Source organism: Pseudopodoces humilis, chromosome 5 (genome assembly GCF_049639895.1).
Source record: "Pseudopodoces humilis isolate 2021_Gansu_Grassland_sample_001 chromosome 5, ASM4963989v1, whole genome shotgun sequence".
NCBI classification, from domain to species: Eukaryota; Metazoa; Chordata; class Aves; order Passeriformes; family Paridae; genus Pseudopodoces; species Pseudopodoces humilis.
In genome coordinates, this window is record NC_142204.1 from 15,827,634 (window position 1) to 15,841,363 (window position 13,730).

Sequence of the window (13,730 nt, forward strand, 5' to 3'; positions counted from 1 at the left end):
GCTCCGCGGCCCGGGGCGGCGGCGGGGGCAGGGTCCGGCAGCGGGGCGGCGGCCGGACCGACGGACAGACAGACCGACCGACGGCCCGGCGGGGGTGCCTGCGGCCGCCATGGAGGTGTGCGAGAGCGGCGGGGAGCAGCCGCCGCTGCTGCACTGGGACCGCAAGCTGAGCGAGCTGTGCGAGCCCGCGGACCCCGACACGCTGCTGAGCCGCACGGTGAGGAGCGGCGGGGGCGGGCGGCGGCCCCCGGCGGCGCGGGGAGGCCGGGGGTGGGATGGCTGAGACGCCGCCGTGGGCGGCCCCGTTTCGGGGGCGGGGGCGGGGTTCCTCGGGCTCCCCGTGGGCGGGGGTGTCCCGGCGGGAGCCGGGGTCGGCACCGGGCCGGTTTGGCCAACAGGTGACTGCCGCCGCTCTGGGGCTGCTCCCCGAGGGCCTTGGGGTCCCCTGTGCGCCGGGGGGTCTCCAGTCCCTCCCTTCCGAGCCTGGCAGCGGCTCTCGGTAACCGGGGTCCCGCAGCCCTTGCTCCGGCCGGCGCCGCTTCCCCCGCCCGGCCGGGGCTCCCTCTGCGCTGCCGCTTGTCCCGGGCGACCGCTCAGGAGTCGCCGGCCGTGTCTTCTTCTTCCTCAAGACGAGACTGTCCCGACTCCGTCCCACTCCCCAAGCGCAGGAAGTGACACAAGTTTCGATGTTTTTGTTGTTTATTTTTTGGCTGGAAGCCCCGTATTTTGGTTTGCGCAGAACGCGTGGTTAGGACAGTCCCGAGGAAACGTGTCTTGTTATCTCTGCCCTGTTGGCTCACTGCTGCTCAGGAGGCTCCTCGTAAGCACAGCGGTGCTGCCCTGTGGGTGCAAATCCCGGGTGTGCCGGGGCGCCTCGGGACGGCAGCACGGGAGGCTCCCGCAGCCCGCTGCCGGTGCGAGGCCCGGGCAGCCACGCTCGGTGTGGTTGTCGAGCACGTGTTTGGGTGGAGAGCCAGAGGAACGTGGTGGTGGCGACTGGGATGTGGCAGTGCCCCAGGGATGGAGCTGGGCTGGGGCTCCGCGCTTCTTCCTTGCCCCTAAGAGGTGCAGTAGAGCCCCGGAGTGAGGCAGCCAGCTCTTCGTGCGAGCAGCGGTGATCCCACAGCCGCTGCCCCTGCGCCGGTCCTGGCGTTAGTCTTGGAAGGCAAACAAGGAAAATCTTATTTGTTGTGTGTGGTATGTGGTCGACTTACTGATCCGGGATCGTGTCCGTCACAAGCTCCGAGCCTCGTTCCAGCAGGAAGCGAGCCTGCTGCACGCATGACGGTCTTTAAACAGTGTTTGGCTCCTTTGTCTTTGGAAGTCTTGGGCTTTCTTGCGCAATACGTATCTTCTGGTAGATCCGGGGAAAAGCAATCATGTTATGGTGGCTTGTGTTTTTTCAAGAGCCAGCAGGACCACTCAACAATGGAAAGCTCTTCCTTCAAACAGCTGTTTTCTTATGGGTTGGTTTGTTTGTTTGTTTTGTTTTTTCTTTATCAACAAGAATATTTTGAACTAAATGAGAGGCTCTCTGGAGAGTGTTCCCCTTCAGATTTTACAGTTGTGCTGGCACACTTCCTCTTGCTCTGTTTGGATCGTTGTGATGAGAATGGAGTTGCCACTCCTGCTTTCTTACTCAGTGTTCTCATATCTTCTTTATTTAGTGCCTGGAAGGAGATCTTGCACTTGGGTTAGAACTTGTGGCTGCAGTGACATGGATATGTCTCTTTTCTGCCCTATGTCAAGGAGCCTGAGAATTGAGATGAAGTGTGTCTTGTTAAAGAAAACATCCTGTTTGTCTGGTGGATGGAAATGGGATGCTTTTTCCTCTTCTGTTTTCAGGTTTTATTGTGGATTTTCAGCTTCAAATGCTATGATTGATGAGCATTTTGTAAGGGGCAGTGCACAGCTGGATCTGCAAAATCTTGGGCAGTGATGACCTTTTTTGGGAGCAACACTGACATTGATTTGTTTGTATTTGTTCTTTTGCTGATTGGGTCTTCATAGGAGTTTAAGATTTCTTCAGAGACCCTCTCAAAGCCAAATAAAAAGTGTGAAATCAATTCCTTTTTTTGGTTGTTCTTGGAATTCTTCTGAAAGAAGTTTCAGAAGAAAGAGCCCAACTAAATGCTGTAAAGTAGGTATAGTGAGGTATTGCAATCTTTAAAGAAGAAAAGAATGTGTATGAAATTAACATTCTTTAGAGTGAAAAAACCCCACACTTCTGCCCGTTGAACTTGTTCTTTTGTGAATGTGTCCTGTCATGTGGAGGAAAATACTGTGCTTGATACCATGAAACACAAGGTCTCTATTTACCTCTGGCCAACACTTCATAGAATAATCTGAAATACCCAAAACAAATAAACAAGCTCTCTGGATGAAACATCTGTTCTTCTCCTGTGTTATGCTTTCCATCTGGGAGGACTGTTTTGACCCAGTTACTCTGCTGTTTGTAAACTTACTGCAGGGTCTCTCAGGAACGACTGGATGATGAGGAGACCCTTCGCGTGCTCCCTCTGCAGGAATGCCCATGCCTTGTGCTGTCACCCTCACAGCCAAGGAACACGTGTCCTACAGCATCTTCTAGTCTTCACACCCCCTGAGGTGCCCTGGAAGTGCAGGTCTGCACACCCAAGGAAACGGTGGGCTTGGGAAAGGTCTCTGGGACAGTCATGCAGCCCTGGGAGCGTGAGCTGGACTGGCAGGGGAGGAAGGAGAAGATGGTGATGACTGAGGGCAGAGCTCACGAGCAGGAAGAAGGATCAGTGTCATTTCACAGTCAGACCTGTAGATACAGACTGAGGGTGAGAATTCCGTGCCAGCTGCCTTTTGTGTATTTTGAGTTAAAAATTAACCTTTCTATGACCAAAAAGGCTGTTCCTGGCTCTTGTTGATTTGATACTAGTAGACAAGTGTGAAAGTATGCATACACTTAAAAACTTGACCTCTATTTTAAACTGTTCCAGCCTGCCTTAATTACCAGGGCTGAAATCCAACCTCCTGGGGATTTACATTTCTTTTTAACAGCTGATGATTTCACCAGTGCCTGGAGCTGTGTGAGGAGCCGTTCCCTCACCCCACTGGTGCTGTCAGTGATATCATCGGCTCTACCTGGAGAAAGTGGGGCCTCGAGGAGCTCAGCTCTGCTATTGGCAGGCAGCAATCCTGGAGGTGTCTTGTTAAAGTCCTCACAGTGCTCACCTGGATGCCAGATAGCTTTATAGCAGTTGTTTTTCCAGAGTGGTTTAGTTTCCCATGAAAGCAAAGGCTGAAAGGTTTCCCAGAGGTGTGTTCATGGTACGTGTCACGTGTTTGCATTATATAATCTTCATCTGTGCTGTAGCTTGCTGTGACTGTGTTGGCAGTGCCATGTGCTGGCACGGTGCAAGGCAGTGTTGTTGTTACTATTATAAATCTTATTATTGTTATTCTATGCTTTTTCCTGGTGGTCTAACAGAAGGGAAACACAACACCTGCCACTGTCCAAGGGGAGCAGGAGCACAGCCAGGTGGCAAAACCTCCCGCTTCTTGCTGCTGCTGTTACTTTCCATAACACACAGGTGGGCTTGAAGTGGGAGAGCTCTGCTGTTGGCCGTGGGGCTTTGCTGGAGTTGATCTGTGGTTGGACGTGGCCCAGCTGGGACCGTGTCTTCTGTGACAAGTGCCAGATCTGATGCAGATGGATAAGTCTGACAAACATGCTGTGAAATGCCAAGTACCTGTCCCATTGCTGGATGGGGGCTGAAAGAAAGGCAGGTGGTTCTGAGGAGCCTTTGACATTCAAAAACCTTTGACTCCTTTCGTAATACTGAGGAGGAAGTTTTAGTCCCCCCCATTTTCATGTTTTTTTTAGTACTTTGGCTACTGCTTCCAGATGGTAGCAAAATGCAGCTGAATGCAAGCATGGATGTGATCTCTGCATGGAACATGGAGAACTGCAGCTGCCCTACAGGTGTGGGGGGACAGCAGCTGCCTTAGATATTTAGGACTAAATTCCTAGATGTCAAGTCCTGGGTGTCTGGATGAATGGTTAACTGGAAGGTTACCTTCAAATGCCAAGTAGCCCAAATGGTTTATTCGTTAAAGAGCGTGATTACTGAACTTGGAACTCATGAAAAAATTGGACATAGTGAAATGTCACATTGCTGCTGCTGTTGTCTGAGTGGTGTTTGAGCCCTGTGATCCTGTTTCCATGTTGCTGGCGATGCTGTGTGCGGCTCAGCCTTGGGACAGGGGTGTAGCGTTGGTTGGAGTGAGAGAAGGAAGCTTCCCAGGCTGCAGCTACCAAGTTTCTGTCTCCCTATGAAAGCAAAACCAAAGGTGAAGGTTAATGGTCGGGGTTGTGATTGTCATCTAAGATGAGCTCGGGAAACTCTGAGCTGGCCTTCTTTCCTCCTCATTGCAAACCTCTGAACCTCAGCGGCGCTCGCCTGGTGATTCATTTCCTCTGCCACAAAAACGATGGTTGCTGTTACTTTGTGTTTCTAATGACTTCTGCAGGAAAGCTGCTTCTGGATGAGCTGCCAGGAAGTGCCTCGAGCCTTTGGAGTAGGGCAGTCGTTATTGTAATGGAGGGCAGCCCTTGATTTTTACAGCCTGTGTGTATTTAATTGAAAGCTGCGGTTGGTGCAGCGGGTGGGGATGGGGAGCTGGCTCTGTTCTTACTGTGGGGTGGCTGCATGTAGCTCTCTGGTGTCAGTATAGTTGGATCCAATTTTTGTTTCATTTTGGTAGGGGGAGAGCTACTTCATTTATTTGCACATGGGGTTTGGTCTGTTGCCCACAAGCCATAAAGCTGAAATCTCTCATTCTTTCTTCTCTATACACCTGCAGCTGACTTTAGGTAAAATATTTGTACAGTCAGTACTTGCAAAGATTTTTCCAACATTTGCAGTAAAGAGGGGAAATGAGAAAGTGAGATTTTAAAGTAGTTGTGTACAGAGCTCATACAAGGCAGCAGTGTTAAATTTTGTCCATGACTTTCCATATCAATAAAAAAGTCAACATCACAACTGCTGAACAGCAAAATTAGTTGTACCCAGTGCCTTGCACTGAAAACCATTTCTCCTCTTCATTTTCTTCCCAGATTTAAATAAGAAACCTATTCCAGTTTGCCAAGAGACATGTCGCATACTTGTAATGGGTCTAACTGATCTACAGTTCCTCTAAAAGCTGAGATAAACACAAGTAGGAGACCATGAAACTTTACCCTGCTGTTTTCTGACAGTTAAAATTAGAAAAATAGGGGTATTGAGTTGCTGGCTGTAACTGTATAGTGAAGTGCTTGACCTGCAGTGAAGACAGGAGCTGGAAAAATTGTTAGTCTTTCTTGGGACTGACTTTGAAGCGTGGTAGATAAGAACGAGCCAGAATTTGATGTACAAACCCACTATTTATTCTTTTTCCTAAAGGATGTGGCTGATGTGTGCTGTCCTCTGTAAATGTTTCCTTTGGAAAGCCAGTCCTTACACATGGAGCAGGTCGTGCATGATAGCAGGGGTAAAGGAATTTCACTTCTGGTGTTACCAGACAGGGCTTTCCTGTGTCTGGAGCTGTTCAACTTATCTACAGGGCTGGTGGGAACTCGTGCTCTTTGCTGGTCTTTGTAATGTGAAGGGTCCCTTCTTAGCTAGGGCTAAGTGAGTTTCCCCTGTCCTGGGATGGGGACCAGGTTTTTATTAAAGCAGTCTCGCTTTTTTAGGATTATTTGTGTCTGTAGAGGAGGCCAGTGTGTGCTGTGCCTTGCTGGCTACTCCTTCCTCCAAAGAGCTGGGAGCTCTGTGTCACTGTGGGCTCATTTTCTCTTGGTCCCTCAGCTCACAAGGTCCCTGTGAGTTACTTGGTAGCTTTGAAGACAACAGTCCTTTGAGAGTAGCCCCCTGTCTCTGACCAGGCAGTTTTTCTTACTGCCTTTGCACTTGCAGATAGGTGCTGCTTTTTTGTATCCTAATGTTGGTTATCAGGCCTTGCTGTCCTTAAGCTGTACACCTTCCTCCCTGCATTCCCAAAAAGCGATTTTCCAGTCACTTCATAATACTTGCTTTAAACATCTGTCATCTGTATCCTCTGTCTTAGGCTACTCCTCTCCCTTTTGGAGAAGGATCATTTTGTGGGTGAGACATTAGCAATTACTGATGTGTGAAATTGCTATCAGACAGTGGCTCAGTGGCATTTGTCACAGCCTGTCTTGGCAGCTGACCCTGAGCTTACAAGGTCTCCCCTTTAACTCCTCTGATTCCCTAGAGCATCTTGCCTTTTTCCAAGAGAAATAGGTTCCTGGTGAGTCCCTGAGGGCTGCTCTCACAGCAGAGCTCTTAGTCTGTGTTTTCAGGAGGGCACATTCTTTTGTGCTGTTGCTCCCTATTTGTCTCTCTCTGAATCATGGAGATGCCTTCTGACTGTGTTTTTTTTGTGGGTGACAAGACCTGACAGTGCAGTTCTGCACCTGGATGTAACCACAGGCTGTTGTGGCAGCTGCCAGGGAGCCCATCCAGTTTTAAAATTACTTTTTTTGCCAGAAATTAGCTTTCAGGGATATCAGTTCCCTGACACAGCTTGCCCTGTAGCAGCCCAGGTACTGACATGAAGGGGCAGGTAGGAATATTTGGCTGGGGAAGGGGTAGTGGAACTGCATTTTGAGCTAAAGGAATGTGCAGTGGGAATAGTCAGAGTAGATTTATGAGATGTGCTTAGATGCAAGCCTGATATTCATGTATGTATTTATTTGATACCTGAAGATAATTATTTGGATGTCACTGGAAAGAACACGGTTTGCCTGGAAGTGGTATTTGTTCAAGGGTCTGTAGGAAAAAGGGTTGCTTGAGAAGGATGTGGGTATGTAGCAGAAAAATAGACAGACCTGATGTTCAAGGAAGCACTGATGTTGGATTGGTGCATGGCCCCACCACCCCATCATGATATCAAGTGCTTGTGAAAAGTGGAGGCTGCCTTGGATGCTAAATTATTTTTCTTTCATAAAAGCTAAAGGAGTGACTTGCAAAGAATAAGCTTGGCTTAAGGGCCACAATTTTGCTGGCAAATATGTTGCCCTTTCACCTCACTGAAGTAATAGGCAGTAGAGAAGACAGGTGAAAAATGGTGAGGTTTAACAAGGCATAGCTGAGGTGCACATTCAGTCTGAGATGCTGAGCTTTTCAGAGCAGGGACTTTTTCCTCATTCTCTCTGTCTGCGAGATGACAGACACAGATCACAACTGCAGAAAAGAAAGTCCCTGGACTGAGTGCTAAATGTGTGCAGGAAGGATAGGCATACTCTACCAAATAATGAGCATTCCCTCTCCTGAGAGTGAGTGGGGAAGCAGAGAAGGCAATGTAAGAAAATAAAGTGTGGTTAAATGGGACCTTAATTACTAGAGTTGTCCCCATAGGTGCCATCCATCCAAATGTGGAGCTGAATGCTGCCAGTGACCTCTCTGTGCCTTCTCTGTGTCTTGGAAACTACTACCTTCTATTCGTTTTGCCATCTGCTTCTAACTGGCTTTCAATCTTCTGTATGTGAGCTGGCTCCACTGTGGTGACAGGCAAAAATTTAATGGAAAAACGTGACACCCACTTCATCTCTCTCCTCTATGCCAAAGAAAAACATTCCTCTGCAGCTGTGCCGGGGCTGACTTTGTCCTTTCATGCAATCTGTCAGTCATATGGGGTGCGAAATAGAGACCAGGCTGCTCTAATAACCTCTTAGGGAGCTTTGGGGGTCTTAAGGAGCTTCAGGCCTCCTTCACTACCAATCTGGATGTGTCCTGAGCAGCAGTTCAGGGCAGAATTTGATGGAGGCTCCTCTCCTGTAGCGTAGGGGCAAAGAGCAATATTCCTGACGGGCTTTAGTGGCTCACCTGGAGCTGGGCTCACTGCACTCCTGCAGCTCTGCTGGGATGAGCCCAGGCTGTTTGGTGACCCTGCAGTGCTCATCTCCAAGCTCTTGCTGTAGCTGCAGATGCCGGCAGAGGTAAGGAGTATGTTTTGTTGGGTGAGATGGGCTGATCTCCAGCAGACAGGAGGAAAGTTATTTGCCCTTGTTGCCTCAACACTGAAGATGTTGAGTGCTGCCCCTGATTTTGGATGTGAGCAGAGTCCTCAGCTGTGGCAAAATTCTTTGAAGCACGTGGTGGCTTGTGAAGCAAGAGAAGCAACTTTCAGTTGCTCTGCTTAGGAGTACCCGGTTTAATTTCTCTTTTCCAAAGTTTGCACGCTGTGATGTGAAGGTCTGTAGAAAAGAGTGGAAAAAGTCAGGCTCTTCACACCACAGCATGGCAGGAGGGTGAGAGGAAATGGACATCAGCAGAAGTGAGAGAGGTTCAGACTGGTAAGGAAAAAGGGCTTCACAGTGAGGATAACAGCACTAGAGAGAGCTGCCCAGGGAGACTGCACCACCTCTTTCCTTGGAAGTTTTTAAGACCTGACTGGCTGAATTCCTGAGTAAGCTGGTCTTAGCTTAGTGTTGGCCCTGTTTGGGCAGAAGACTGGGCTAGAGACGACCTGAGCCCCCTTCCAGCTGGAGCTGTGCTGTGTTTCCTTTCACAGCAGTCTGGACTTGAGGCACTGACCTGCTCAAATTGAGATAGGGCACTGCTGGGCAGCAGACTGGTTTGTTTCAAGGCTGTTTGTCTATTCTACCTCATACCTGTGTTATTTCCTTTTTATGGATAACCCTGAATCTATGGGTGTGGGAAGAGACCACCTCATGGATTAGCTCGTGTGAGTAGCATGGAGAAGGTCTTCTAGACATAAAAGCTGAAAAACACCCAACAAAAAAACCCCAAAACTCCAATCTTTGAATTCCAAGCAGATCTCCGTTCCTTCATCCCTACAGCAAATTCTGTGCGCAAGGGAATGCTTATCCCAAGGCTGCTTTTTTCCCCAGTCTTCTGTAGTTTCTTTTGTTGGCTTCAGTGCCAAGAAATCTGCCTGCAATATTTTGATTTTGTGGGGGTTATCTGAAGACATTTGTGTTCTCGTTTACGGAGCCCCTGTTACCCACAGGAGTGATTTGTGTATGGGTAGAACCAAAACACAGGAGCAGCAGAGAACTGATCTTCTCTCCTGGATTTTGTCTCCACTGCTGAAGCAGTGATGGCACAGCTGCCTTAGAAAGCCTGTGATGTTATGGACAGGATGCCTTTGGCGTGCCAGGACTAAGAACTTAGATCTAAGACTGCAGTATTTTTTGCAGCCAGACACCTGGCTTTCTGGGATCTGTCCTGGCTAGCAAAGGATGAAGACTAAAGGAAAATATGATGTCTGAACTCTCCACTTTCATAACTCCTAATACGAAGCAGTGGCTGACTTTCTGCAAAACATCTGTCTTTCTCATCATGGGCGTAACTGGCCTCGTCATCAGCGCTGATGGTATGTCTTGTTTGAGCTCCTTGGAGCTGCAGCTCCCTTTCCCTCCTCTTCTGTGCCTCCCCCCTGCACAGCTGGCTGTGTGACTCAGGCCTGGGAGTGGTGTGGGGTTTCAGGCAGGCTGGTAAGATGTACTTTTTAGAAAAAGGGCATAAAGCAGAAGAGGAAGGGTTCTTTTCAGAAAAAGAAAAGCAAACTGGCACTGCCTACATATGGCTCCAGTGCCTTGCGTGTGCTCCCTGGTGAAACGCTGCAGGGACTGAGGGCTCTCTGGGGATGTCCATTATGGCTGGCTGTGAGCCATCTGCCCTTCCTCTCGCTGGGGAGCATTTCCTCCTTGCCTCTGCAGATGGATGCCTGGGTGTCTGGCTGAGCCCTTCCCTCACGGCACCCCTGGAGGGGCTGAACCACTGGGAGAGGGCAAGAGCTGGCAGCTGCAGGAGGGCTCCAGATGTGTGTGGGTGCTGCTCCCTCGGGATCCCCAGCTGGCTCTCTCTGCCAGCTGCTAGAAGGCACCGCTCAGGCATGACTCCCTGCAGGAGCAGGCATGGCAGGAATGAGTTCTGGCACAATTTTTAAGGCATGAGCTTTCTGGATGCAAAATTTGTCTCCTCCTCCAGCTTTAGTGCTTTTGCAGTTCTTTTTCAATTCAGCTCGTTTGCTCCTCATGGCTTTCAGTGGATGCTGTTCCTTGCCAGAAGGACTAAAAGAGAAAAAGTAGTATTTTGTACTTGCCCAGGGTGACTTGTGACTTCTCACTTGGGTGTACTAATTCAGAGCAAAATTTCAGCTAAATTTCCATCAGAAAAGTGCTTTGGGGAGTCTGCCCTTTGACTTGGGAATGCCTCCCTATTGCCATTGCTTCTTTGTTGGGATGTTAGAACTATGTTAGAAAAACCACAGGGAAAAGATGAACTTAATTTATGTTGTTGGTTTTTTTTCAACTACAAACACTGCAAGATCTGCAAGATCAAAATGAATACAAAAAGTGCCACTGACTTTCAAAACTGTGCAGTTAAAATCTTGATTACTTTTCTAAAAAGTTTAAAGGCATTTCAGGTCCAGAACGTCTTTTTTTAGCTTTACTGAAAAAGAGCCTTGATTGGGACAGCTTGCTGGAAAAATTAGTTGGGGATTTAAAAAAGTCCTACCTGGTTTTAAGATGTGGCTTCAGTGCTCAAGAGGGACATTACATGGTGTTGTGGCTGGGATGGAGCCACTGCAGCTACGAGGAAATTGTTTCAAATTTGCAGGCATTTGAGAGGGAAAAGGAGCTTGAAATTATAAGCAAGAAATGAGAGTCTGCAGAAACTTGCATTGCTTTTGAAGCACTAATTGAGTGCAGAAAGCTGTAAAGTCTAGGTGTAAAGGAGCCAGGGCTGTGGCTGGCGATGGCAAATTAATGGTGCCGCTGCCATTGTGGTGATAAAAGTGTTGAAAAGTATGGTTTGGGGAGATTCTTAAAAATCTGAGTCTTGCAGGTGTCAGTATGTCACAGTTTGGCTGAGGACTTTTCAGTTCTTGACACCTGGATATCTGAAAGAGAGCCTGATTTGGGAGAATTCCAAAAACAGCCGCAAAAGTAAGTGGTTGAAGTATGAGGTTTGTGAGAAATGATTACAAACATTAAATGTGTATTGCTTTGAAGGTGGGCAGGTGTTTGGAGGAGTTTGAGGAAGTGGTGTGATCAGAACAGTTTGTATTAAGCTCACAATACTATTCTTGAGGCGTCTTTCTCAGTTTCATGTGATGTATGTAATGTCATTTACAGTAATAGTACCAGAATAGAGCGTTCTGTGAAAACTTTGATTTCAGCTGTGGTTCTTGTAACACACAGATAATGAATATTTCTGTACTCGCAGCAAGATCCCTTCAGAGCTTTGTGCTTAGATTAAAATTATCAAAAAGGGGATTACGAATCTTAAGCTATCATTATGCTCTGTCTTCTTTAAACTGCTAATGTCCTCTGGTAGTACCTTTTCTCTTTTTGTCTGATCTAATGCTTACAGGTTAGAGAAAGGTAAGAAAGAATCAGTGTGAAATAAAGAGAAGCTGATGATGATCAGCAAAGAATATCCAAGGGGAAAACACTATGTTGGCAAATGTAAGGTTAGAAAGGAGACTTTTCTAAATGGTGTCCTATGAAAATTAGCCACTGTCAGTAATCAGGTTACAAAACGTTTTGGAACCAATAATTCTAGATAACTGGAAATCCAGATAGGCTGGAAGGTCCCAGAGGAGAAGTTTGGCTTGTTGACATTGATTTTTGTTGCGTCATGACATCATGAGGAAATAGCTGAAAATATTCAATTAAAGAGTAAAGGGGAGGTAATTTAAACTATTCACTAGAGATCCTGGTACCAAAGATATGTAAAAATACTTGGAATCTTTTAGGATTCCTCAGTTAGAGAGTGCAATAATACAGATAGGATTTAACCCTGGTAGGTAGAATTTAATGGAAAGCAGACAAACCTGGTTTCATTCTTTGAGATGAAAAAAAAAATGACAGTAAATGGAGACACTTTGCAAGCAATTGGCTATTTATTTAATTGTATTGGTTGAAAGATTGTACCGCAAAGTGTATGGGATTAAAGGACTGACTCAAAGTAGTTGCTAATGAAGAATTAGTGTCAGAGGATAGATTTATTGGGTTCTGCAAGAAGGTACCAGACAGGAGGCTTCTCAAGGTTCTCATCCATGGTCTGGAAACAAAGTTATGTGACTAGGAACAAAAAAAATGTGTCTACCTATGGGACAGTGAATATATATTGGAAATCAAGATTTGGAAGGCATAACAAGAAAAGTGCTAAAATATACTTAAGAAAAATGCTCAATCTTTGAGGCACACCCATGTTCTCTCCTGGCAGTTATATTTCAACAAATTATCAGATCCTATGTAAGTGTGTACCTCATGGAAACGGTGGATTAGGACGGGGAAGATTAGGAAGGTTTCATAGTCCTTTCTAGCTTGAAATGCCATAAAACTTTATTGCTGGGCCTGTTGACTCTGGGTGCTTCAAGGCATAACATACATCACATGCATCACAGCATTTGGTCCTTTTCCTGAACTGTTGATTTCAGTGAAGTTTAAATAAGTGCTTTAATTGGTTCAAGCTGTTTTTGAACTGCTTGTGTTTATCATGACACCTCTTGGCACATATTAAGGAAAAAAATGTACAAGGCGTATGGAGAAGGATAAGATTTCTGCTAGAAAAGAGACGTTAGTCCCAAAATGCAAAATACAAGGCCACCTTTATGTGTATTCCCTCTTGAAGCTGAGTACTAAAGGTGGCCTTGTGTTCTCTGAGCCTCCATCTGGGGTAGACTGGTAAAACACACGTGGTTGGTGTCAGTGTGCCAAGGGTCTTCAACTCTGTCAAGTGAACGGCAGAGGAAAAGAAGAAAGCAAAGCAGTTAGGGTGAGGTATGAGGAAAAAGGGAATATGTGATGGTGGGATAAATACCATCCCAGATAAAAAAAAGCAAAGTTTGTAGCTTTGATTTTAAAGGTGTAATTAGTGGAAGGTGGTGGTTGGTATGGTTCCAGTTGTACTAATGGTACCAACTTTTGCCCCAGTGTTTAACAGTGGAAGATTGTTCTTGTCCCTCTGTCTCTGTGCATCACACTACAACCCTGTACTTTTCTACACCATCAGCTGAAGAAAGCTTAAAATCCCTTGCCTGTGGCAGGTCTTACCTCATTAATGCCTGTCCAGAACTTCTGCAGCATTTTAAGAAGTGTGGAGATCACTATGCGATCCAGGGTCAGTCTCCTCATAGTTTAGAGGGGAATAATCTTTAATTCTGACATGCATATTGAAACAGAAGGAGGAGAGTGCCTGGGACATTTGGGAAGGGTGAGTAATTTTTCTCCCTTGGCATCTCTGTATTTAGGTGGCTGGCCGACAGGAGATGCTGCTTTCAACTGCTTCCGTGGCATGGCATAACCTTTTGTAGTGGTAATACTGTTTTGTTTTTTCTCTGGAATATGCTAGAAGCAAAAATATTTTATTCAAGTATATAGTATGGACAACAGATGTGTTTTGAAAGTGTACAGAAGCTGAATTGGAAACATGGCAGTGACCAGGAGAGTACCCATCTTCTCTAAAGCGGTGTTCCTTCTTTTGGCATGAAGTCCCAGTGTGCCTGTGATGTGACGGTGTGTGGGGGAGTGCTGCTGCACTCGTGGAGTGGCCCCTTCCTGACCTGCTCTGCATGGAGAATGTCTGGCAAGGAATGGAGCTTCTCAGCCTGATGATCCTGTCAGGCTGGTCAGGCTCCACCAGGAGAGGCTGAAGCTACGTGCTGCTGGGAGTCACCGCCGGAGCCTGTGTGGGGATGGAATAAATGAGCAATGCTGG

The 13,730-nt window shown here is 47.1% G+C and overlaps 1 protein-coding gene across 2 annotated transcripts in view; it reads left to right on the forward strand.

Annotated features, from left to right (window-relative positions):
* CREB3L2 (cAMP responsive element binding protein 3 like 2) overlaps positions 1–13,730 on the forward strand; it is a 74,876-nt gene continuing 61,146 nt past the window's right edge. For both annotated transcript variants that reach the window (XM_005527920.3, XM_014256881.2), the window contains exon 1: positions 1–217. In XM_005527920.3, coding sequence (XP_005527977.1) covers positions 110–217 — 108 coding nt within the window. In that variant the 5' untranslated portion in view covers positions 1–109. The remainder of the gene's footprint in view (positions 218–13,730) is intronic.